The sequence below is a fragment of the Dendropsophus ebraccatus genome, chromosome 12 (assembly GCF_027789765.1).
Source record: "Dendropsophus ebraccatus isolate aDenEbr1 chromosome 12, aDenEbr1.pat, whole genome shotgun sequence".
Lineage (NCBI taxonomy): Eukaryota > Metazoa > Chordata > Amphibia > Anura > Hylidae > Dendropsophus > Dendropsophus ebraccatus.
The window spans coordinates 84,109,125-84,135,649 of NC_091465.1; the positions used below are offsets into that span (position 1 = coordinate 84,109,125).

The following is a 26,525-nucleotide window of genomic DNA, read 5'->3' on the forward strand; positions in this document are numbered from 1 at the left end:
TATTAGCTGTGTAGTGGTTAGGTAGGTAGTATTAGCTGTGTACTGGTTAGGTAGGTAGTATTAGCTATGTACTGGTTAGGTAGGTAGTATTAGCTATGTACTGGTTAGGTAGGTAGTATTAGCTATGTACTGGTTAGGTAGGTAGTATTATGTATGTACTGGTTAGGTGGGTAGTATTAGCTGTGTACTGGTTAGGTAGGTAGTATTAGCTATGTACTGGTTGGGTAGGTAGTATTATGTATGTAATGGTTAGGTGGGTAGTATTAGCTATGTACTGGTTAGGTAGGTAGTATTAGGTATGTACTGGTTAGGTAGGTAGTATTAGCTGTGTACTGGTTAGGTAGGTAGTATTAGCTATGTACTGGTTAGGTAGGTAGTATTAGCTGTTTACTGGTTCGGTATGTAGTATTAGGTATGTACTGGTTAGGTAGGTAGTATTAGCTGTGTAGTGGTTAGGTAGGTAGTATTAGCTGTGTACTGGTAAGGCAGGTAGTATTATGTATGTACTGGTTAGGTAGGTAGTATTAGCTGTGTACTGGTTAGGTAGGTAGTATTGGCTATATACTGGTTAGGTAGGTAGTATTAGCTGTGTACTTGTTAGGTAGGTAGTATTATGTATGTACTGGTTAGGTGGGTAGTATTAGCTATGTACTGGTTAGGTAGGTAGTATTAGCTATGTACTGGTTAGGTAGGTAGTATTAGCTATGTACTGGTTAGGTAGGTAGTATTAGCTGTGTACTTGTTAGGTAGGTAGTATTATGTATGTAATGGTTAGGTGGGTAGTATTATGTATGTAATGGTTAGGTGGGTAGTATTAGCTATGTACTGGTTAGGTAGGTAGTATTAGCTATGTACTGGTTAGGTAGGTAGTATTAGCTGTGTACTGGTTAGGTGGGTAGTATTAGTTATGTACTGGTTAGGTAGGTAGTATTAGCTATGTACTGGTTAGGTAGGTAGTATTATGTATGTACTGGTTAGGTAGGTAGTATTAGCTGTGTACTGGTTAGGTAGGTAGTATTAGCTGTGTACTGGTTAGGTGGGTAGTATTAGGTATGTACTGGTTAGGTAGGTAGTATTAGCTGTGTACTGGTTAGGTAGGTAGTATTAGCTATGTACTGGTTAGGTGGGTAGTATTAGTTATGTACTGGTTAGGTAGGTAGTATTAGCTATGTACTGGTTAGGTAGGTAATAGAATATTCTTATTTATCGGCTGATAGCGGGATCTCACACACACAGTATACAAGGGAAGGGAGAAGCTTTTCATTATACAGGAATGAGATTTATTTCATGTGGACTAGAAATCTCTGTGAAGGAGAAATATGGAGTGACAATGCCGTGCCTAGGGGGCGCTATCCTGGGGGTCACTTCTTTATTTCCTTGGGCCTTTTGTCCCACAATTTACTAATAAATTCTTGGGTTATGAGGTGAATATAGGAGAACAGGTAATATTGAGTTACAATATTGAGTTGCATCCATTCCTCCCACTACATGCATGTATTATATGTATATATTCTGTGTATATGCCTCATGTGTATATATTATGTGTATATGCCTTATGTGTATATATTATGTGTATATATTATGTGTATATGCCTTATGTGTATATATTATGTGTATATATGCTTCATGTGTATATATTATGTGTATATGGCTTATGTGTATATATTATGTGTATATATTATATGTATATATTCTGTGTATATGCCTCATGTGTATATATTATGTGTATATGCTTCATGTGTATATATTATGTGTATATGCCTCATGTGTATATATTATGTGTATATATTATGTGTATATGCCTTATGTGTATATATTATGTGTATATATGCTTCAAGTGTATATATTATGTGTATATGGCTTATGTGTATATATTATGTGTATATATTATGTGTATATGCCTTATGTGTATATATTATGTGTATTTATGCTTCATGTGTATATATTATGTGTATATATTCTGTGTATATGCCTCATGTGTGTATTATGTGTATATGCCCCATGTGTATATATTATGTGTATATGCCTCATGTGTATCTATTATGTGTATATGCCTCGTGTGTATTATGTGTATATGCCTCATGTGTGTATTATGTGTATATGCCTCATGTGTGTGTATTATGTGTATATGCCTCATGTGTATATATTATGTGTATATGCCTCATGTGTATATATTATGCGTATATGCCTCATGTGTATACATTATGTGTATATATTATGTGTATATGCCTCATGTGTGTATTATGTGTATATGCCTCATGTGTGTGTATTATGTGTATATGCCTCATGTGTATATATTATGTGTAAATGCCTCATGTGTATATATTATGCGTATATGCCTCATGTGTATACATTATGTGTATATGCCTCGTGTGTATTATGTGTATATGCCTCATGTGTGTATTATGTGTATATGCCTCATGTGTGTGTATTATGTGTATATGCCTCATGTGTATATATTATGTGTATATGCCTCATGTGTATACATTATGTGTATATGCCTTATGTGTATACATTATGTGTATATGTCTTATGTGTATACATTATGTGTATATGTCTTATGTGTATACATTATGTGTATATGTCTTATGTGTATACATTATGTGTATATGTCTTATGTGTATACATTATGTGTATATGCCTCGTGTATATATTATGTGTATATGCCTCATGTGTATATATTATGTGTATATGTCTCATGTGTATATGTTCTGTGTATATGCCTCATGTGTATATATTATGTGTATATGCCTTATGTGTATATATTATGTGTATATATTATGTGTATATATGCTTCATGTGTATATATTATGTGTATATATTCTGTGTATATGCCTCATGTGTGTATTATGTGTATATGCCTCATGTGTATATATTATGTGTATATGCCTCATGTGTATATATTATGTGTATATGCCTCATGTGTATATATTATGTGTATATGCCTCCTGTATCTATTATGTGTATATGCCTTATGTGTGTATTATGTGTATATGCCTCATGTGTATATATTATGTGTATATGCCTCATGTGTATATATTATGTGTATATGCCTCATGTGTATATATTATGTGTATATATTCTGTGTATATGCCTCATGTGTATATATTATGTGTATATGCCTTATGTGTATATATTATGTGTATATGTTTCATGTGTATACATTATGTGTATATGACTTATGTGTGTATTATGTGTATATGCCTCATGTGTGTATTATGTGTATATGCCTCATGTGTATATATTATGTGTATATGCCTCATGTGTATATATTATGTGTATATGTTTCATGTGTATACATTATGTGTATATGCCTCATGTGTGTATTATGTGTATATGCCTCATGTGTGTATTATGTGTATATGCCTTATGTGTGTATTATGTGTATATGCCTTATGTGTATATATTATGTGTATATGCCTCATGTGTATATATTATGTGTATATGTCTCATGTGTATACATTATGTGTATATGCCTCATGTGTGTATTATGTGTATATGCCTCATGTGTATATATTATGTGTATATGTCTCATGTGTATACATTATGTGTATATGTCTCATGTGTGTATTATGTGTATATGCCTCATGTGTATATATTATGTGTATATGCCTCATGTGTATATATTTAGTGTGTGTATTATGTGTATATGCCTCGTGTATCTATTATGTGTATATGCCTCATGTGTATATATTTAGTGTGTGTATTATGTGTATATGCCTCATGTGTATATATCCTTTAGGCTATATTACTTACTTGGCTTGTTAAGTCTTCCATGTCCCTGGACACACACAGAAACCATTGCTTCAAATTGAAAACAAAAAGTGTTATGGAACAGTTATGGATGTAGCAGAGCGTCAGATGCGTAATGTTACCGACACGTGTTCTGCACAGATCCCCTGTCTTATTATTACTAGGACGCTGGGTCAGAAGCCCCCAACATGAAGACTAAGAAGAATAACTGGGTGTTATCCAGTCACTGTATGGTGGTGTTATCCAGTCACAGTATGGTGGTGTTATCCAGTCACAGTATGGTGGTGTTATCCAGTCACAGTATGGTGGTGTTATCCAGTCACTGTATGGTGGTGTTATCCAGTCACAGTATGGTGGTGTTATCCAGTCACTGTATGGTGGTGTTATCCAGTCACAGTATGGTGGTGTTATCCAGTCACTGTATGGTGGTGTTATCCAGTCACTATATGGCGGTGTTATCCAGTCACAGTATGGTGGTGTTATCCTGTCACAGCATGGTGGTGTTATCCAGTCACTGTATGGTGGTGTTATCCTGTCACAGTATGGTGGTGTTATCCAGTCACTGTATGGTGGTGTTATCCAGTCACTGTATGGTGGTCATATCCAGTCACAGTATGGGGGTGTTATCCAGTCACTTTATGGGGGTATTATCCAGTCACTGTATGGTGGTGTTATCCAGTCACAGTATGGTGGTGTTATCTAGTCACTGTATGGCGGTGTAATCCAGTCACTGTATGGTGGTGTTATCCAGTGAAACTATAGTGGTGTTATCCAGTCACTGTATGGTGGTTTAATCCAGTCACTCTATGGTGGTGTTAACCAGTCACAGTATGGGGGTGTTATCCAGTCACAGTATGGGGGTGTTATCCAGTGACACTATAGTGGTGTTATCCAGTCACTGTATGGTGGTGTTATCCAGTCACAGTTTGGTGGTGTTATCTGTATGGGGGTGTTATCCAGTCACAGTATGGTGGTGTTATCCAGTCACAGTATGGCGGTGTAATCCAGTCACAGTATGGGGGTGTTATCCAGTCACTGTATGGTGGTGTTATCCAGTCACAGTATAGAGGTGTTAGCCAGTCACAGTATAGGGGTGTTATCCAGTCACAGTATAGGGGTGTTATCCAGTCACAGCATGGTGGTGTTATCCAGTCACAGTATAGTGGTGTTATCCAATCACAGCATGGTGGTGTTATCCAGTCACAGTATGGTGGTGTTATCCAGTCACAGTATGGTGGTGTTATCCAGTCACTGTATGGCGGTGTAATCCAGTCACAGTATGGGGGTGTTATCCAGTCACTGTATGGTGGTGTTATCCAGTCACAGTATAGAGGTGTTAGCCAGTCACAGTATAGGGGTGTTATCCAGTCACAGTATAGGGGTGTTATCCAGTCACAGCATGGTGGTGTTATCCAGTCACAGTATGGTGGTGTTATCCAGTCATAGTATGGTGGTGTTATCCAGTCACTGTATGGCGGTGTTATCCAGTCACAGTATGGTGGTGTTATCCAGTCACTGTATGGCGGTGTTATCCAGTCACAGTATGGCGGTGTTATCCAGTCACTGTATGGCGGTGTTATCCAGTCACAGTATGGCGGTGTTATCCAGTCACTGTATGGTGGTGTTATCCAGTCACAGTATAGGGGTGTTATCCAGTCACAGTATAGGGGTGTTATCCAGTCACAGTATGGTGGTGTTATCCAGTCACTGTATGGTGGTGTTATCCAGTTACTCTATGGCGGTGTTATCCAGTCACTGTATGGCGGTGTTATCCAGTTACTCTATGGTGGTGTTATCCAGTCACTGTATGGCGGTGTTATCCAGTCACAGTATAGGGGTGTTATCTGTATGGGGGTGTCATTTAGTCATAATGAGGTGTTGTACTGTTATTGTATAGTAATATTACTATATCACAACTGGTAAATTATTTTAATTATGTTATTGTCACCTTTTTTAAGACTGACTGTCATTACTATTACTCAGTGAGGAGCGATTCATGACAGTAATTATTGAGTATTATAGGAATGGCAGCGTATTCAGACTCAGGCTTAGTTCACACTGTGTCAGCGAGTACATCACAGAGTCTGTGTGAAGTTACCAGACACAAAGCAGAGATCCCGACAGACCCCCAGTAACCGTGCATAGACCGAGCCTCAGAGGGAGATTTGTGGCTCCATGATATAGTAGGATTCTCATTGTTACCCACAGCAACCAATCACAGCTCAGCTTTCATTTTACCAGAGCCCATTCATATTTAAAAGCTGAGCTGTGATTGGTTGCTATGGGCAACAGTGAGAATCTCACTATAAGATGGAGCCATAAATCACTCTCTTAGTACTCAGGACGGCATGAGCTGTAAATGAGGCCCCCAACCCTACTTAGCTTTAATATTGTAAGGTATTACAGAGCCAAGATCACTATTTTAGGATTGGTCGGGTCCCAGCTTATGGTCCACCACCATTATAATTATATTAATTGTCTAATAATCTTTTTAGCTGACCTCTCCCTTTTAAGCTGCTGTTTACGGAGCTTACCCAGAACGATGAGGAGGGTAGTGATGACTCTCAGCATCTTATCACTGCAAAGTAATGAAAAACACTTGTCATTATGGCGGCATAAGATACCACCATCAACGTGGAGTTATCCAGGAGGGTACCGAGCACTGAATGGGGAAATTGTTATGGACAATGCTTATGGCTGGTCATTAAGGCACTGCAGCAATGTTGGCCGCCATATTGGTTGTCACCCTGCCTCCCCTGACAACTCCAGTGCTAATAGTTATTGACATTAATATTATTTTTTTGTTAAAAATATCCTTCACAGGTTCTACCGACAGCTACCTCTCCTGATCCTCCATACCCGTGAGTGTTCATGGTGGCAGTACGCCGCTGCCAGGCTCCTTATATCCCTGAGAACAATGGGGTCAGGCACATAAAATCCACTGAGCCCGAGAGAGTCTGTGGTGCCCTGTGGTACCCTATGGCTACACCCACCAACACATGACTTATATAAATAATATGCAATCAAAAATAATGAAATATTATTATAAGATAACCCGTAATCTCACAATTTCATAAGGAGAAAATAGCGATCACCTGACCTGTTAGGATTTTGGGATTCCAGGAGGTTCTCCACCCTCATGGGCAAATTTACATAGTTTTCTATGACTGTCCGACAATCTAGAATATCACCAATTACATCCCATTAGAGGACATTAGTAAAGCGTGCGTCATCCTTTCCACCAACACCCATAGGAGCCATCATTTCCTAAAAGACGTAAAAAGCTAAGAAAGTGATTGTTCTGCTACTTACGCTTTCCCCGGGAGGGATCTATATACACCTAGCTGTGGGAGTATCTCCTTGTGTCGTATACGCTGCGGCACAGACACTACCAGTATTTCCACCAGGGAACCAGACGAGCGAGTGCGGGGTTCCCATACAAACCAGGAGGGAAAGGAAACCATTGCTCATCCTCCCCATGTGAATTATTCTGACTCATCCATGAAGTCAATTAACGAAGAAGAATCTGCAGAGACAAGTGAGATAATCCCTACAGCTACATAACATGTCCGGGCACATGGATCCACTCATTGTACTTTTAGAAATGTTTCAACGTTTAAACCTGACTAAAATATAACAAAAACAATAAGAAAATATGGAAAAATGGGGACTTGCTGCTGCTCTGGACAGTTCCTGACATGGACAGAGGTGGCAGCAGAGAGCACTGTGTCAGACTGGAGAGAATACACCACTTCCTGCAGGACATACAGCAACTGATAAGTACTGGAAGACTGGAGATTTTTTTATGTAGAAGTAAACTATAAATCTGTATAACTTTCTAACCCCATTTGATTTGAAAGCATTTTTTAACAGGAGTTCCCCTTTAAGACTGGCATGCAAGCACACTGGTCTTAATAAATGTCCCCCTTAGGACCGGTTCACACGGAGCAAAAGCAGCAGAATTCTCCGCTGTGGAATTCCGCCTGCCTCAGCCTCCTATAGTGTGACATGGCAATTCTTTGAGTGGAGAGTGGCGGAAGCAGAGGCGCACAGTCGCTTCCATAGACACACTCTGGGAGACTGAGGCAGGAGGAGTTCCGTCGCTTTTTCTCCATGTGAACTGGCCTGTAGAGTAAAAGTGAGTTAAACAGATAACATAGGAATCCTGTGCACTGAGAACGCTCACTACTACTGTGCATTGTATAACCTTACAAAGCCGCCATCTCCATGACCGTTAAACCAGTATACTAGCAATAATTTAAGGGGGGCTCTACCCAAATAAAGCTATTGTTTAGTCCAGGGGGTGACACCCGGTACCAAAAAATCCTACATCCAAACCTTACCAAAAAACAGTATGGTACCATATAAGTGAGTGCACCCCACACATCATAAAATAAATACACATGGGTAAAAAAAATACCCCCAAATTTTTTTTATTGTATCACATATACACACACAACAACACCTAATAGTTAAAAACACTTAAAAACCCCAACTGGGGAATACAGAAAATTTCCAAGGTGAACCTGAAAATAATCAGGAGAATAACCTGCAGGGCGGTAGTTAGGGAAATGAATAGCTTCCACTCTCCGTATACGGCATACCTATAATACATTAATACAATAGTAACAAGAGTCTGGAAAAATCAGAAAAATTATTAAATACACAATAAGGTGCTATACCACATGACCAATGTTGGGATCCAGTGATCTAAAAAAGTGCCTGTGCAGAAAAAGCATCCATAAATTATTTAGGGGGGCAGTTCCCTGAGGAAGCCCGGTTGAGGCGAAACGTACATAGGGACAGCTGTGACCTCTATAGTAAGAATGGGTGAGTGTCCACAGGACTAAAAGTGTTTTTCTCTTCATATTTTGGTACAATACTGGTTGAATAGAGGTTTACCCAATTAAGTCTATGTTTACAACTATACTGGTACTTTACTAGATAACCTTGTGGCACTCAGTATATGTTGATCCATTCAGTCTATGTGGTCTGTTATAATAGATATGCAATTTTATTGGAATTTGGTTGTTTTTAAAAATGTATATACCTTTTATTCATAATTTTTAAACATTGTTTCTATCATGTCATTAATACAATCATGGTAAATTAAATATTTTTGTAAGGATTCAGATCTTATGCCCATAAATTCTTTGTGTATCTCTCCTCCAGACCTTGTGCAGTGTTTCTTTGAGTAGAGTACCTCCTGCAGACCTCCTGCTGTGTTGAGTAGAGTACCTCCAGCAGACCTCGTGCAGTGTTTCTTTTAGTAGAGTACCTCCTGCAGACCTTGTGCAGTGTTTCTTTGAGTAGAGTACCTCCAGCAGACCTCCTGCTGTGTTGAGTAGAGTACCTCCTGCAGACCTCGTGCAGAGTTTCTTTGAGTAGAGTACCTCTTGCAGACCTCGTGCAGAGTTTCTTTGAGTAGAGTACCTCCTGCAGACCTCGTGCAGAGTTTCTTTGAGTAGAGTACCTCCTGCAGACCTCGTGCAGAGTTTCTTTGAGTAGAGTACCTCCTGCAGACCTCGTGCAGTGTTTCTTTTAGTAGAGTACCTCCTGCAGACCTCGTGCAGTGTTTCTTTTAGTAGAGTACCTCCAGCAGACCTCGTGCAGTGTTTCTTTGAGTAGAGTACCTCCTGCAGACCTCGTGCAGAGTTTCTTTGAGTAGAGTACCTCCTGCAGACCTCGTGCAGTGTTTCTTTTAGTAGAGTACCTCCTGCAGACCTCGTGCAGTGTTTCTTTTAGTAGAGTACCTCCTGCAGACCTCGTGCAGAGTTTCTTTGAGTAGAGTACCTCCTGCAGACCTCGTGCAGAGTTTCTTTGAGTAGAGTACCTCCTGCAGACCTCGTGCAGAGTTTCTTTGAGTAGAGTACCTCCTGCAGACCTCGTGCAGTGTTTGTAGAAGAAGCGATTTCCCCAGCACAGACAGGGCGCTCCCTTGGTCCCCTTCTGCATAGCACACTGACTCTGGCACTAGCCTGGCATGGCTAGGAAGCTGAGACGTAAAAGAAAGGGGTCTCTGGCCTTAGGGCAGGCCTGGATGGAAACTGCAGCAGGAGCTTTGGCTGTGTATTAGTCCCTCCACTCCACTAACTGACCGCCCACCAGGGACCAACCTCCCTTTTATAGGGGTAACTGAACTTGGCTGCGATTGGTGGGGATGCTGGAGACAGGAGAAAGAAGAAGTGTAATAAGTGGAAAAGAGAGGGAAACACATCTGCACCTGTGATTGGACAATAACATAACACAAAACAATAAAGCTTTAACCCATTATTCTCCTTCAGCTGTATACAAAAGACAAACAGTGACACCTAGTGGAGAAACACATAACAACACCTTCATCCTCTTCTAGAGTGATATCTGAATGAGGCAATTTACCCAGGTGGAATAAAGACTTAGTGGACCACCTGTACTGGGACACTAAGTCCTCCTACTTATGTGCCACCTTGTAGTCGCCATTGCTACATAGCTTCTACTTTGTTGCAGTTTGTACTTTTAATTCCCATATTTAAAAAAAAAAAATCTCAGGAATGTGTCACTAAAATCACAATAGACAATAGTATTTGGACTCCACCTACCTGGAGTGTTTTGGGCTTGGCGAACCTGTCATGGAATTCCACGGTATCTAAGACATCTTATTATTTATAGGAGATTATAAGAGACTGAGTGTTGCACGCCTGATATTACTGGGTGTGGAGGCTTATAAGGTTGTCATGTCATAAACAGATTTTATTATAAAGGATTTTGATACTCTATCACAATGACAATCGTATGAAGAGCAGCAGAGGCAGGGAGAGCTGGAGCTCCATACACCAGTACCAATAATACAATACTATACATAAAACATATAATACTGCCACATCCTGACCACATATAAGAACTGATTGAATAATACCCCCATACTGTTACTGCATAAAAACCACTATGCACAGATCAGCATAACAGTGCAGTTACATTCAGTTACTCACAGGTGACATCTGATTGGAATTGTTCTCTTTCTTTTTCTTCATCTGTCCTAGACCGCCATGAAGACTTCACATCAGCAGAACCTGTCCAACAAACATCTTGGGCTCTCTACTTTTCCACCATTGTCACTTTTGTCCCTACATGGTGTCCCAAATAATAAAAATGGCCCCTTTATTAGGTAGAGAGTTGCTCTGTTACCAGACAAAAAATAGTCACCGTCTCTTTGCTCCTACTCGGACAGGGTATTCTGCAGTCTGCTGCCTGAAGCAAGATACTCATCTCAGTATGTACACAGTGACCCCACCAGCAGAATAGTGAGTGCAGCTCTGGGGTATAATACAGGATGTAACTCAGGATCAGTAATGTAATGTATGTACACAGTGACCCCACCAGTAGAATAGTGAGTGCAGCTCTGGAGTATAATACAGGATGTAGCTCAGGATCAGTAATGTCATGTACACAGTGACCCCCACCAGCAGAATAGTGAGTGCAGCTCTGGACTATAATACAGGATGTAGCTCAGGATCAGTACACAGTCATCCAGCTCTCTGTGTAGTTTGAACATCATGTACGAAACCATTTTTTGAACCAGACCCAGTATCCCTAATGCAGATGACAGTCTTTCCCTACAGGCATACGTTTTGAACCCCATAAACAGTGGAAAAAACTCAAAATACAATTTTTATTAGAAGCATAAACAAAAAAAATATATAAAGTGCACTTAAATATATTATCGGGCTACATGAAGCAGGAAGGGGTTTAGGTGGCAGTGTTGGTAGAGGTTGGGGCTCTGGCAGCTAATAGGGGTAATAGTATTGGATCGACAGATCGTGACCTGTTGGGGCAGAGGATGGGCTTGATACATTGGTTATTGTACATGACGTAACCCTTGTCACAGACACAGCCAGGCTGGCACATCATGGGGCAGGCTCTGCCCACCTGCATGTAGTTTTCGCATGTGTCCTGGCAGTGAGAGTTACAGTCGGTGAACTTGGCGTTGGCTCCACAGGACGTGCACTGAGACTCGGGGATACAGATGTTAGAGGTGGGGGAGGCCAGCACATAACCAGGTTTACAGTAACATTCCGGCTGGCAGATCTTCAGGCATGGGATCTCCTGATTCCCACAGGTCCTTGGGCAGGGTTTACACTGATAGAACATCTTATTAGGTTCACAGAAGGAATCTGCAACGATGAAATGAGACTTCAGTAATACTATATAACACTACAGCATCATCATATAACATTATGGGGGAGATTTATCAAGGGTGTAAAATTTAGACTGGTGCAAACTGCCCGCAGCAACCAATCACAGCTCAGCTTTAGGCAGTGCTGAAAGGAAAGCTGAGCTGTGATTGGTTGCTGTGGGCAGTTTGCACCAGTCTAAATTTTACACCCTTTGATAAATCTCCCCCTATGTGTTATCTTAATAAAGACCACATAGGTACCCAATTCTATGGAGAGACCGCAAATAACAGGTTAAAGCATTACTCCGGAGCAGGGGCGGACAAATATTGCATAGGGACCCTGTGTGTGGCCCCACTGTGAACGACCATGGCTCACATATTCAATTCGGTATGTGTGGCAGGGCGCGGCTGTTGGCATCTCTACGCTGGCAGGCCGTAGGTGGCAGGACATCTGATCACGCACCTGGTGCATGGGTGGATGGATAATACATGTGGTGGGGCCTGGGGCAGTGGAGGGGTCTACTAGACTGAGCCTCAGAGTCCAACCCTGAAGGGCCCCATTGTTGGCCTGGGCCCCTGTGCAGCTGAACAGGTTGCACAAGTGATATGTCCGCCACTGCTCCGGAGAAAATGTGTCAGAAAGTTAACAGATTTGTAAATGACTTCTATTTAAAATCTCCAGTCTTCCAGTAGCTGCTGTATGTCCTGCAGGAAGTGGTGTATTCTCTCCAGTCTGACACAGTGCTCTCTGCTGCCACCTCTGTCCATGTCAGGAACTGTCCAGAGCAGCAGCAAATCCCAACAGAAAACCTCTCCTGCTCTGGACAGTTCCAAATGAGGCAACTAGTTGGGTGAAAACGGGATAGAGGGAAGAGTGCCAATGAGGCCAGTCCTGATCTGGCACACCCCAACAAGCTTGCCAAATTGGCAAATGAGGGGGATGTTGATTCAGGGGTGGCATTGCTTCCGCAGGACACTGCCTCTGAAAGCCAGGGGGGTGTCTGCTCCAGTAAGGTGGGAAATAGGAGTGCAGGGCAGGCCGGACAGGCCGTACTGGTAGTGTGTGTGTGGGGGGGGGGAGGGTGGACTTATTTATTAAGGGGACAGATAAGGCGATCTGTCACAAACAGTGTGTTGTCGAACAGTGTGTTGCCTACTTGAGTTTATCACAATGCGGATCGGGTGTACAGATTACTGGGAGGAGCCTGCAATGACCATGTTCACTTTGGCACCAATGATATAGTTAGAGGAAGGTGGAGGATACTTAAAAACAATTTCAGGGACTTAGGCAGGAAGCTTTAGACTAGGACCTCCAAGGTGATATTCTCCAAAATATTACCTGTACCACGAGCCACACCTGAGAGACAGCTGGAGATTAGGGAGGTAAATAAGTGGCTCAAGAGCTTGTGTAAGATAGAAGGGTTTGGGTAAATAGAGAACTAGGCCAACTTCTCTGTCGGTAACAGGCTCTGCGGTAGGGACAGGCTGCATCTCAATGGGGAGGGTGCAGCCGTGCTGGGGGAGAAGATGTCTAAGAGGTTGGAGGAGTGTTTAAACTAGGGACCAGGGACAGAGGGCAACTACAATTCAGTATGTGAAGAGAGAGTAGATGGAGAGCTGGGCCTCACTAGTGATAAGAGGAAAGTAAATATGGACAATCATATTAAATGTATGTATACAAATTCTAGAAGCCTCACTAATAAAGCTGAGGAATTAGAACTGATAATGGTGGAAGAGAAATACGATATAGTGGGGATAAGCGAGACATGGCTGGAAGATCCCTATAGACATGGCTGCATGATAGCTATGACTGGTGACTGGGTGGTTAATCTCCAGGGTTATAGTCTGTTCAGAAATGCAATGAAATGCAATTTAAGAGCATAGTGGGTAGATCGTGTGAACGGCACATACCATATGGAAATAAAGGTAGTAGAAATAGGAGAAAACCAATGCGGTTAAGTACAGCTGTTAAGAGTGCAATAAATGGTAAGAAACAAGCATTGCAAAAATTGCCACAGAAAGTAAAACGAATCCCAAAATGTTCTTCACCTATATAAATAAAAAAAGACTTAAAATTGAAAATGTTGGTCCCCTTAAAAATAATCTGGGTGTAATGGTGGAGGGAGATGAGGAAAAGGCCAATCTACTAAATACATTCTTCTCTACTGTATTCACAGAGGAGAATCCCATAACAGAGGACATGACTAGGGATAATGTAAATCCTTCCATAAATCTCACCTGCCTAACACAACAAGAAGTGGGGTAACGCCTTAGAAACATTAAAATCCATAAGTCACCGGGACCAGAAGGTATCCATCCTAGAATTTTGCAGGAATTAAGTACTGTATTAGACAGACCGTTATTCCTAATATTTAAAGATTCTATAATGACAGGAATTGTTCTACAGGACTGGCGCATAGCTAATGTGGTACCAGTATTCAAAAAGAGGTCAAAGAGTGATCCTGGAAACTACAGGCCCATAAGTCTAACATCTATAGTGGGTAAAGTATTAGAGATGCTATACTGGAGTATCTTAATGAAAATAATCTTATAACGTAGCACCAGCATGGATTTTTGAGGGATCGGTCCTGCCAGACTAATCTGGCTTCTATGAAGAGGTAAGTTATAGACTGGACCTGGGGGAGGCTGTGGATGTTGTGTATCTGGACTTTTCAAAGGCATTTGATAGTGTGCCGCATGAAAGGTTGGTCTACAAAATGAGGATGCTGGGACTTGGGGAAAACGTATGCAAATGGGTAAGTAACTGGTTGTGTGATAGAAAACAGAGGGTGGTCATTGCTGGAACATATTCAGATTATTAATGACCTTGTAGAGGGACTACAGAGTAGAATCTGCCTTTTTGTAGATGATACTAAACTGGGTAAAGTAATCACCACAGAGGATGATAATATCATATTACAGAGGGATTTGGAGAAGCTGGAGGCTTGGGCAGAGAAATGGCAAATGAAGTTTAATGTGGATAAATGTAAGGTTATGCATTTGGGCCGTAGAAATAATAAGTACAGTTATGTGCTAAATAATAAAACACTGGGTAAAACTGCTTCCGAAAAGGACCTGGGGGTATTGGTGGACAGCAAACTCAACTTTAGTGATCAGTGCCAGGCAGCAGCTGCCAAGGCTAATAAATAATGGGATGCATCAAAAGAGGCCAAGATGCTGAACATACAGTAAGATCATAGTTTTGCCTCTTTATAAATCACAGGTCAGACCACACATAAAATACTGTGTATAGCACCGGGCACCGGTATATAAGAAGGATACAGCTGAACTGGAGCGGGTGCAGAGGAGGCAACAGAGGTCATTAAGGGAATGGGTGGGTTACAGGACCAGGACAGGTTATCAAGCTTGGGGTTATTTACTTAAAAAAAAAAAAAAGGGGACGATCTGATCACAATGTACAAATATATGAATGGACAGTACAGAGATCTTTGTAGTGATCTCCTTACTCCTAGGTCTGTAACCATGACAAGGGGGCATCCTCTACATCTAGAGGAAAGAAGATTTTGCCATCAGCACAGACGCGGGTTCTTTACTGTACGAGCGGTAAGACTATGGAACTCTCTGCCCATGATGTTGCCATGGCTGATTCATTATATAAGTACAAGGGAGGCCTGGATGCTTCTCTATAAATATAATATTACAAGTTTTGGGCACTAGATTACATGTAATAGGACGGTTATCCAGGGATTATTCTGATCGCCTTTGGAGTCGGAAAGGAATTGTCTCCCTGTGATGGGGCAATTATCGTCTGCCTTCCTCTGGATCAACAGAGTAGGGTTTCTGTAGTTTGAACCTCAAGGACTCTTGTCTTCTTTTAACCTTATTAATTATGTTATTATGTCATATTGTTGTATATAGGTTGGGGAATTTTAATAAAGGTAAAACAGTATCTTGTGATTTTACAGAACCCAGATATTCCTATAATAATGCTTACCTGGCTGTAAAGCTGCTGATTCCTGTGAGGCCCCAAACACTGTAAATAGTTCTGCAAGAAGACAATGCAACCGTTTATGGAATGTCTTAGGCAGTAAGAATGAGTATGTTAGACGTGTATACCTTTATTTATAGAAGACAGAAGATAAGATAGATGGAAGGAAGGTATAATAAATATTTGGTAGTATAATATAATGTTTCTGACTTCAGAATACAATGCCTGCACCTTCCTATATGTTGGACTCGTGCATCTTCTTCAGCAGAGTACTTTATATCATGTTCTTCGCTTGTAATGTGACTTTTATAGTTGTAAGTCCTAAAGCTACCTCTATCAGAGATGAAGATCGCACCCAGGTGACTCATTGTAAAACTGGCTCCCCGGCTGTCGAGCAGCCGTCACATATAACAGACAGGCGGGAATTGTTTTTCTGTTTGATTATTATTGATGATTCCTGAAGTGTGATTGATCCGTCTCAGCATGGGAAAAATGTAACTCTGACTCTAAAGGCCCTATTATATGAATCGATTATCGGCCGTATTTGCCCGATTATCGGCCTTTATGCTTTGTGTAATAAAAGGCAACGATCAGCCGACATATACTGATTGGCTAATTGTTATCTTTTAACGTCTTTCAACATGTTAAAAGACTAGATAACAACCAGGATAGCAATGATCTGCTGCTGTCGCACTGTGTAATTGGGGTTGTGGCAGCAGATCGCCGCTATATTTTATGGGTTCCTAGGACAATCTAAAGATCGCTTGGGGAGCCCCTCTCGCAGCTCCCCGCATGCCCCTCCAGACTTACCTGCTCGCAGTCGGCGCGTGTTATTGCTCTTGCGGTGAGCAGGGAACAAGGAGCAAGCGAGGGCTGACCTGACAGGTTGGCGCTCGCTTGCTCGTGCTGATTCCCCTGTGTAATAGGGGCTTTATAGTCTTGCATACAACTACATGAGATTCTAGATGGATAGACAACTCTATGGTGCCATACCTGGAGAGGATGACCACCCCAAACACAAGCGCACCCTAAGACTTTATAGACTGAGCTCTCACAGCCTGGAGATGGGAATGGGGTGCCACAGACAAGCCGCAGGAGAGCCGACTGTGCCGACACTGTAAGCAAGGGGGGCCCTAGAGGATGAGGCCCACTTCCTGCTACACTGCAGCAAATACTTATCCACCAGAGACTTTCCACCCTCATCCCGGATTTCACCTGCATAGATGAGGAGAGGAAACGCCATGTGCTGCTGGGGAAGAGGAGCCCACCATGGAAATAGCTGCCCAATACGTCTCCTCCTGCCACCAGCTAAGAGGAGCATAAGACACCATACCCCACCTCTACACAGCCTCCTATACGTCTCCACCAGCCACCAACTAAGAATGTTATACCAAAAATGCCCCATAACCCTACCCCCAACCCCCTACTGCCCCAAACCCCACCACAAGACACTGGACTATTATACCCCAATCCTGTTCCTCTAACTCCTGATTCACCCCTTTTTTCCCCACACAAACCCCCCAACACCCCATCTGTTATACTCTTTGCTTTGCCAATGCAAAATTTTTGCTTTGGACCTTTTTGAATTAGATGGATATACAGGGAAATATGTGGAGGATGGATAAGTTAGACAGATAGATATGATAGGTAGACAATAGACTTTGTAAAACCTCAGATAACACATTGGATTATCACCATTATTTGCACCGAGGGGCAGTCTCCACATTGCTCTACATGAGGTAACAGATTACTAATCCTGCTTTACCAAAATAGCTTTTTAGTGTTCTAGAAACTTCTATTGTCTCCTATCAGTCACATGCATTAAATGAGGACATTGACGGGGTCAAGAAAGATCACATTCATATATACACACACACACATACGTACATACATACATATACACACATGCATACATACACACACACATACATACACATACACACACATACATACACATATACCCATATGTACAAATACATACATATAAAGATACACATACATACATACATACATACATATACACACATACATACATAAACATACACACACACACACACCATACATACATACATACACACACATACCAAACATACATACATACACATACATACATGCAGAGGAGTTTGTCATGAGTTATTCTCATGCACACTGAAAGAGTTCATATACTAACCTCAGCTGTATCCACATCTAATAATTACACTACATTTGCAATATGCGCTGCGACTTTCCCATAGTTTCAGCAGTATACATTTAGAGATGGACTCAACATCACTGGCAGACTGTTTGGTCCATTGCACCGTGGTATATGTGTCCATATCTGTAGTATGTGGATATATACCATATGGGCAGTGTGGTTATACATAGACCTTTACACCTGCAGCATGATACACGGTATTGTAATAGATTTGTCTTTATAACCCTAAATACAACATCACAGTATCACCATGTCATAGCTACAAAAGTATATACACTACTCACCGAGCACCAGGAAAGCTCTCACAGCGATTGTCTTCAGCATTTTGAGTTTTTGACCTGTAAGGTAGAAGATTTGTTACAGTGTGTTCTTCCTATGGTCTTGGAAGCTTCGTGCCTCTATGTCAGGTAGTGTGAGCGCTCACCTTCTGGAAGCTTCTGCCACTCTGATTCTTGTGTGGGTTATGCTATGCAGGCTTTGAAGGACTGGGATAGTTATAGTCGGAGGAGACGTGGGTGTTGGACCTCATTAAATGACAAGATTTGTCTAAGTACGCAGGCGGGTGAATGACATCATCCAGTCCCATCTATTGCCCAAAGACTTTACTACAATGGGTGAAAAAAAAAAAAATCTTACCTGTGAGAATGTGAGAAGATTGTGGAACGTGTCTGGGACGCGATGGCAACGTGAGCCGGGTTGACAAGTGACTATTTACATGGCGGTCTTTTACATTTATGGGACAGTAAATAGTTTTGTTGTTTATAAACACTACGTGCTTGGCCGCAGCACGCCGGAGGCTGGGAAACAAACCCGGGATAGTTATATTATATGTGCCTCAGTCCTGCCATATTGGTGATTTATATATACAACATGCATTTTTTGAAGGGGTTATTCCAAGATAGATACTTATCCCTTGTGTTCTGTTCATGGGGGTCTGACCACTAAGACACCTATAGCGAAAACTGGAGCCCAGGACCACTCTTGGTGTAAAGAAACAATCATCCAAATCCAGAGATTTTGTGGTTAGCTTTGGGTGAATCCACATTCACTGAGCAGTGAGGCATACATTGTGCACTGGATTCTTAGTAAATATTCACTAGGGCAGGCGCAGAGTGTTCGGCTCGATGAGTGTGTGCCTCCGGAAGGTAAGTGCATTGCCAGTCAATTGACGATCCGAACCCAACCCAGCGATTGTTCACCGAGCAGTGTATCCCTCCTGCTCAGTATGTTTTTACCAGAAGCCCTAGAATAGGGCACCATGGAAACTATGTAGAGAGCAGGGTCTCCTTTCATATTGTCAGGAGTCCTGGCTCCTCTACCAGTGATGTACCATGTATTGTTGCCTTCCAGAAGACACTCCAAAAGATGGAGGTAAGTGGCAACGTTACACTTAACCATTTAAAGAGGTTTTCAGCAAAAATAGACTGATGAGCTATCCATGACCCATAATGTGCTGTTCATTGTCCACACTACACAGTAAATGTAGTTTTTCTCTGTTTACTATGTAGCGGCAAAGACCTGTATCTTTAGTTCAGGTCCTGTAAACGTTGTCGACATCCCACAGATCGGTGACTAAAAATCTTTCCTGTGGATAGGTCATTGGTCCGTTTCAGCCCCAAAATCTCTTTCACGACTTGCACCCGGCCCGGTGGGTTTAGGGGCGATTAGAATTGGCCATTGGCTTAGAATTTGGAAGCTGATTTGTGTGAAAAAAGTTTCAAGAGTTTTGCTCGTTACTAGATAACGCCTTTAAAAGTACCCATATACCTTATACTAAAGTCAGCCGGGCCCTCCCCTGTTGGTGGGTTTAACCAACTCTCTAAGGTGTATGGCAGCCTCTTGCTCTCCACTAATAAATGATGCCGGTGGAGAGAAGGATTGGGTCGCCTGGATTTTTGCCTCCTTACCCTTTTGTTCTGAAGGGGATAACCCAAGGCCAGTTTAGTCTGGCTATGGCCTACCCCAGTCTGTAAAAAAAAAAAAAAGATAAATGTTTAAATGCTGTCTAAAATTTTGGAGAAGCGACAGCTTAGGCCAGATGGGTCATAATTTGATTTTATTCTGTATTATATAATGTCCAATAATATTTTACCATATGAATAGTTATGTATAAACATGTCTTTGTGAATGAACTGTCACAATAATTCTCATTCTCAAGTACTCATTACTTGTGATATCAAGGTAATATCGAACATTTTTATAAATCACTTTATTTGCCAAAAATTAAAGGGGTTATCCAGCGCTACAAAACATGGCCACTTTCCCCCTACTGTTGTCTCCAGTTTGGGTGGAGTTTTGAAAGTCAGTTCCATTGAAGTAAATGGAGCCTAATTGCAAACCGCACCTGAACTGAAGACAACAGTAGGGGGAAAAGTGGCCATGTTTTTGTAGCGCTGGATAACCCCTTTAATCCTTAATCCAGAAAAAAGCCCTAAAGTCTTGGCCACTAGGTGTCTCACTCCCTTGCAAACTGCTGTCCCATAGCTTTTGTTATAGGAATTACATCTTCAGCAGCAGAGAGACCAGGACAGAATACAGGAAGTGCTGGCAGGGCTTAGATAGTGCAGAGATAGGGTTAGGCTAGTTTTGTGTAGGGAAAGAAGCCTGCAGTGTATACATGTATCCCTGACCGTTAAGTGTTCAACAGAGGGTCCATGCTGTGCCTGAAAAGTAACATTTCCTTTTATCTCTGATCACCCAAAATGTTCTGGACAGCTGTACTTTGTGTAGCTTCTCAGCAGCAGCTTAAAGTGACTCTCTACCCACAATCTGTCCCCCCCAAATCACTTGTACCTTCGGATAGCTGCTTTTAATCCAAGATCTGTCCTGCGGTCCATTCGGCAGGTGATGTTATTGTTTTAAAAACGACTTTTAATCCGGCAGCGCTGTGTCTAACGGCCGGGGCTTACATTTGTATATGCATTAGGCTGGCACCACCTCTCTGTCCTTCCTCCCCACCCTCCTCATTATTAGGAATGCTCCAGGCAGATTGCTTCCTATTCCCCTTCTGTGTACATAATGAACATGGGCTGGATCGTTAATACACCTGTGCAAAGCTCAAACAGCAGTAAATGTTCCTGGATCATTCCTAATGATGAGGAGGGTGGGAAGGAAGGACAGAGAGGGTGTGCCAGCCTAATGCATATACAAATGTAAGCCCCGAGCCGTTAGACACAGCGCTGTAGGATTAAAAGTTGTTTTTAGGACAATAACTGCATCAACTGCCGAGCGGACCCCAGGACAGATCTTGGATTAAAAGCAGCTATCCGGAGGTACAAGTGGTTTAGGGGGGTCAGATTGTGGGTACGGAGTCGCTTTAAATAAGGACTGCTTTATAATTTTCCACATCACTACTGAGATCAAAGCTGCTTCTTTAATATAACCCAGTATATAACACAGTGCCAGCCTTTTTGATAAGTAGGTGCTGTCCTGTGACTGGCGAGAAAAATAAGGGAAAGTCCAACAATCCCAAGTAAGAGTTGGGAGATGTTCTCTGTTGTACTATTTTTATGATAAAAGTTGACCAAACATATCGCTGGGAACATGTGCCAAACATCAAGAGCAGTTACACAAAGCAATGTTTTTTAATGGATTCACATTTATGTCCAGACATGCAAACTTTTTATTAAAGCTGACAACCAAACCATATCCCTTCTATCATTCTACACCAGGGGTGTCAAACTGGCGGCCTTCCAGCTGTGGCAAAACTGCAATTCCCATCATTGACAGGCATGATAATTGTCGTTTTGCCACAGGTGGAGGACCACCGGTTTGACACCTGTGTTCTACACCCTTCTCATAGTGATACACATGGGCCACTTACACCATCATACGTGACTGTATTTTTACAAATCCCCCTTCATTTGGGAGGGATTCCCTTTGAAGGATATGAGTAAGACCAGGGACAAAGCAGAAACATGCTTGATGACTGGAGTGTCATCTTCAGTGAAATCTTTTCTTTCTATGGATCTTCTATCTTCCGAAGATTAGGGTGGATCAACTTTTCTTGGTTTTGATCTTCTGTCCTTGATACAAAGAAGAATTTGTAAGAAGAGCTGTAGTCAGCCAGATGTCAATTTAGTTACCAAACCAGATAATCCCCACCATACATATTGAAAATAATGAAAGCCGAAGAATCAGTATCCTTTAAGATATCCTTAAAATATAGATCTTTCTATGGACATATATTTGCAAGCTGAATATGTTGGCCAATTTCTCTTGGGAATAAGACATAAGACCTCTTCGACTGTGTGGCGGTCTTTTTATATCAATCTCCATCTTGCACCATACTGATTATGAACCAATAGGACAACTTGGCAGCTGGTGGTTATATTTTGGAAAGGTAGTACAACAGTGAGCTACTCAGTAGACTATGAAAACCAAAACTTAAAAAATTAATTCCTTGGTGTGCCCAAACCAATGACCGGGGCATGATCTCCTACTGTACCAGTAGCTAAAACCCCAGAGGAATCTCTCATTATGTTTTTCCAATTCAAAATAAACTTTCTCTTTTTCTAGTTTGAAGATGTCATTCTCTTACACAGCTCAGTGTTTTCTTATTTCACAGAATAAGAAGTAGTAGTAAAAGCATTCACGGCAGCTACACATATGACTTGTCACCATTACTCAAGAGGGAGATAGACAGGGAATACCTAAAAATAGCAGTCTCCTCTGTTTCTACACCGACTTGGGAGAACACCCATTTTAATGATCATTTTTCACATTGCTCGTGATGAGTAGTCCTATTTGCGTCTCATGGATGATGCAACTGTGACCAATGTCTAGAATGTTCTACTTTATCTTCTGTGGAACACATATTGGGTCTATGGAATGAGCATATAGGCTCAAAAACAAGGTAGTGAATCTGTTATAGTTAGGGGTTCCACCTGTTTTTGGTGGACCACAAGGCCCATAAGTGGTAGATAATGGTAGATCTAGTAATGCCATGGAAACAATGTAATGGTGTACATCCACTCTATAGAGTTTCTTTAGGTCTGATGTATCAATAGCATGAGATGGCAGATAGTGACATGTATCTACAAAAGCTTCCAGACTGAGCCATACCTAGACATTGATTCAACAAAAGGGAACGTCCACTTTGCTGTTGTTTCCCTGTCTCTGATTCCCCTGGTCGCGGCACTTACAGTCTATGCCTTAGTAACCCTCACTAGGGAGAAAACATTAGATAGCCTCTATGTGTATTATAATGGAATTGAATTTTGTTTGGCTTGGTCTTCAAGGCATCGTGAGCCATGAAATTACTTGAGTAGATTGACTTGCATCGCTATAGAGCTCCTACTACTTACCATTGACCATTTTCATTGGATTCTAGTGTTACAACTCTCAATGATTGACAGTACATTGGCGAGCACATAATAGGCAACTCATTGCATGTTGATGACGAGACAGTAATATGACTTTCAAGGAGGCACCATATCATGATATGGTTTATTGTTATTCACCTAGACAATTTCTGCAGAGAAGCAATGTTGGTCAGGTCCTATAAGTTTTTAATCTGGAGTAACAGCAAAAGTTGTTTAATAATGGGGGTTCTGTCACTATGGATTGTTGATACGGTGAATATCAATGTTAGGGTATGTTCCCACTATGGGACTATGGGAATATGCATTGAAATTTCAAGTGGAGGCCATGCGATGGACTCTGCTTGAAGTTCCACATGTGCCATAGACTCACTCATATTCTCAAATGAAACCCACCATCTGGGAAAAGAATTGACTTTTCAATTTATTGGGCGGATGGCGGATTGACCTTGAGAATATCATTGAGTCTATGGGACAGAAGCAACTTCAAGTGGAGTCCATTGCACGGCCTCTGCTTGAAATGTTTGCGCATATTCCTTAGTGGGAACAGACCCTACGTTCTGGCAATAGAAGTAAAAGATGGTCATTGCCACCAATGGATGACGTTTTTCAGACAGGTGCAGATCCCAGAGGTGAACAGCTTACATGTCGGCCGTATAAACAGATACTTCCAGGAGTGGAACTTGGGAATGTTAAGTTAGGCCCAATGGTAAAGGATTGACATTTGGGGACTTATTTCTACATATTGCTACAGGCCTTATGTAACCAGTGAAGATACCTAGGGGGAGATTTTATCAAATATGGTGTAAAGTGACACTGGCTCAGTTGCCCCTAGCAACCAATCAGATTCCACCTTTCATTTTCCAAAGAGTCTGTAAGGAATGAAAGATGGAATCTGATTGGTTGCTAGGGGCAACAGAGCCAGTTTCACTTTACACCATGTTTGATAAATCTTCCCCCTAGTTCGTAGATGGATGGATGTAAGATAGATAGGTAGGTGCCCAAGATGGTAAACCCCATGGGGTACATGCCCCTTGTCCACTGCCTATAATCCATCCCTGCACATGTACCATGGGATGACCCAGAGGCTTCCCACGTGCGGGATGACACATATGTAGCGTGTAATGTTTTTTTCCCACGTGCCCTGGATGATAGTCCATGCTAGTGTTGTAGTAGATCGCTGTTTTGTGCATCCGTTGCTAAGTGTAGTTAAGGAGGATGAGAGGTAACTTTTTTATGTAAGTGAGCGTGTCCCATCAAGTCAGAGCCCAAGCGGCATGCTTCTACTATTGGTGTACTCATAAAATCCTGAGAAGCGGATTATTCCTAGAGAGTTATTCATGTTACGCGTGATTAATCCTTTGGGAATGAAGACGGACCAGCCGGGTTACCAGTCACACTTACAGAAATGTACACAATACACACACACACATATATACATAAACACAAAGACACACACACATACACAAATACATATATACATAAACACAAAGACACACACACATACACAAATACATATATACATAAACACAAAGACACACATACATACACAAATACATATATACATAAACACAAATATATACATATATACAAAACACACATTCATACACACCCAGAAAATATATACATATACACAGTCATACAGTATCATGAACAGAATCGGTCCTCCTGTTAAATACTTGGTGGTGCCATTCACATTTATATCAACAGGTTCCCTACTTGGTGTGACTGATGCGCATGATACAGAACAAATTGCAGAAATTGCATAATGGCAGAACAAATTGGCACCAACACTTAAGGCCCTATAACACAAAGCGATTATTGGCTGTATTTGGGTAATATCAGCTGTTATGGGCGATAATCGTTTTGTGTAATAGAAGACAACAATTGATTGTTGTCTTTCAACATGTTGAAAAATAAATGATCAGGATAGCAGCGATATGCTGCCGTTGCCCCGTGGAATAGGAGTGGGGGCAATAGACTGCTGCTATCTTCGACTGTAATAGGGCCAACAGCGAGCGGGGAAACGTGGAGCAAGCGAGCGCTGACCTGACAGGTCAGCGCTTGCTTACCCCCTCTCGTCGCCCTGTGTAATAGGGGCTTTAGGTATATTTGGGAACAATTTGGTGTGAGCTCACATGCGGTATCTTTACTATAGGGGGGGGGGGCACTTCAACTGTAAGAGGGCCTCTAAAGACACCCGTATTAAGAGAGGATCCCACAGTGGGCACTTTTATTGTGTCTTTATAGCAGTGGGTGAGGGCATTATTACTGTGTAAGGGGCACACAGGGGGTAATATTACTATTGGAGCACTAAGAGCATCTGCTGACCCACTTGTCCATTCAGCAAGGATACAGTAAGTATAGCTGTTATATAGCAGCCTTCAGGAGACTGGACCTGGATACAGTAAGTATAGCTGTTATATAGCTTGCTTCAGGAGACTGGACCTGGATACAGTAAGTATAGCTGTTATATAGCTTGCTTCAGGAGACTGGACCTGGATACAGTAAGTATAGCTGTTACATAGCAGCCTTCAGGAGACTGGACCTGGATACAGTAAGTATAGCTGTTATATAGCTGCCTTCAGGAGACTGGACCTGGATACAGTAAGCATAGCTGTTATATAGCTGCCTTCGGGAGACTGGACCTGGATACAGTAAGCATAGCTGTTATATAGCTGCCTTCAGGAGACTGGACCTGGATACAGTAAGTATAGCTGTTATATAGCAGCCTTCAGGAGACTGGGCATGGATACAGTAAGCATAGCTGTTATATAGCTGCCTTCGGGAGACTGAACCTGGATACAGGACCTGGATACAGTAAGTATAGCTGTTATATAGCTGCCTTCAGGAGACAGGACCTGGATACAGTAAGTATAGCTGTTATATAGCAGCCTTCAGGATACTGGACCTGGATACAGTAAGTATAGCTGTTATATAGCTGCCTTCAGGAGACTGGACCTGGATACAGTAAGTATAGCTGCTATATAGCTGCCTTCAGGAGACTGGACCTGGATACAGTAAGTATAGCTGTTATATAGCTGCCTTCAGGAGACTGGACCTGGATACAGTAAGTATAGCTGTTATATAGCTGCCTTCAGGAGACTGGACCAGGATACAGTAAGTATGGCTGTTATATAGCAGCCTGCAGGACAC

General features: G+C 41.8%; 1 protein-coding gene across 1 annotated transcript; it reads right to left on the reverse strand.

Moving 5' to 3' along the window:
- Window positions 1-11,439: 11,439 nt before the first annotated feature.
- Window positions 11,440-18,502, reverse strand: LOC138769876 (inducible metalloproteinase inhibitor protein-like). The gene is made up of 4 exons (XM_069948599.1): window positions 18,473-18,502; window positions 18,333-18,386; window positions 15,861-15,911; window positions 11,440-11,903 (listed from the first exon to the last, which is right to left on the reverse strand). Exons 2-4 carry the CDS (start codon window positions 18,370-18,372, stop codon window positions 11,479-11,481), a joined length of 516 nt encoding a protein of 171 aa, XP_069804700.1. The 5' UTR covers window positions 18,373-18,386; window positions 18,473-18,502; the 3' UTR covers window positions 11,440-11,478.
- Between the last annotated feature and the right edge of the window lie 8,023 nt (window positions 18,503-26,525).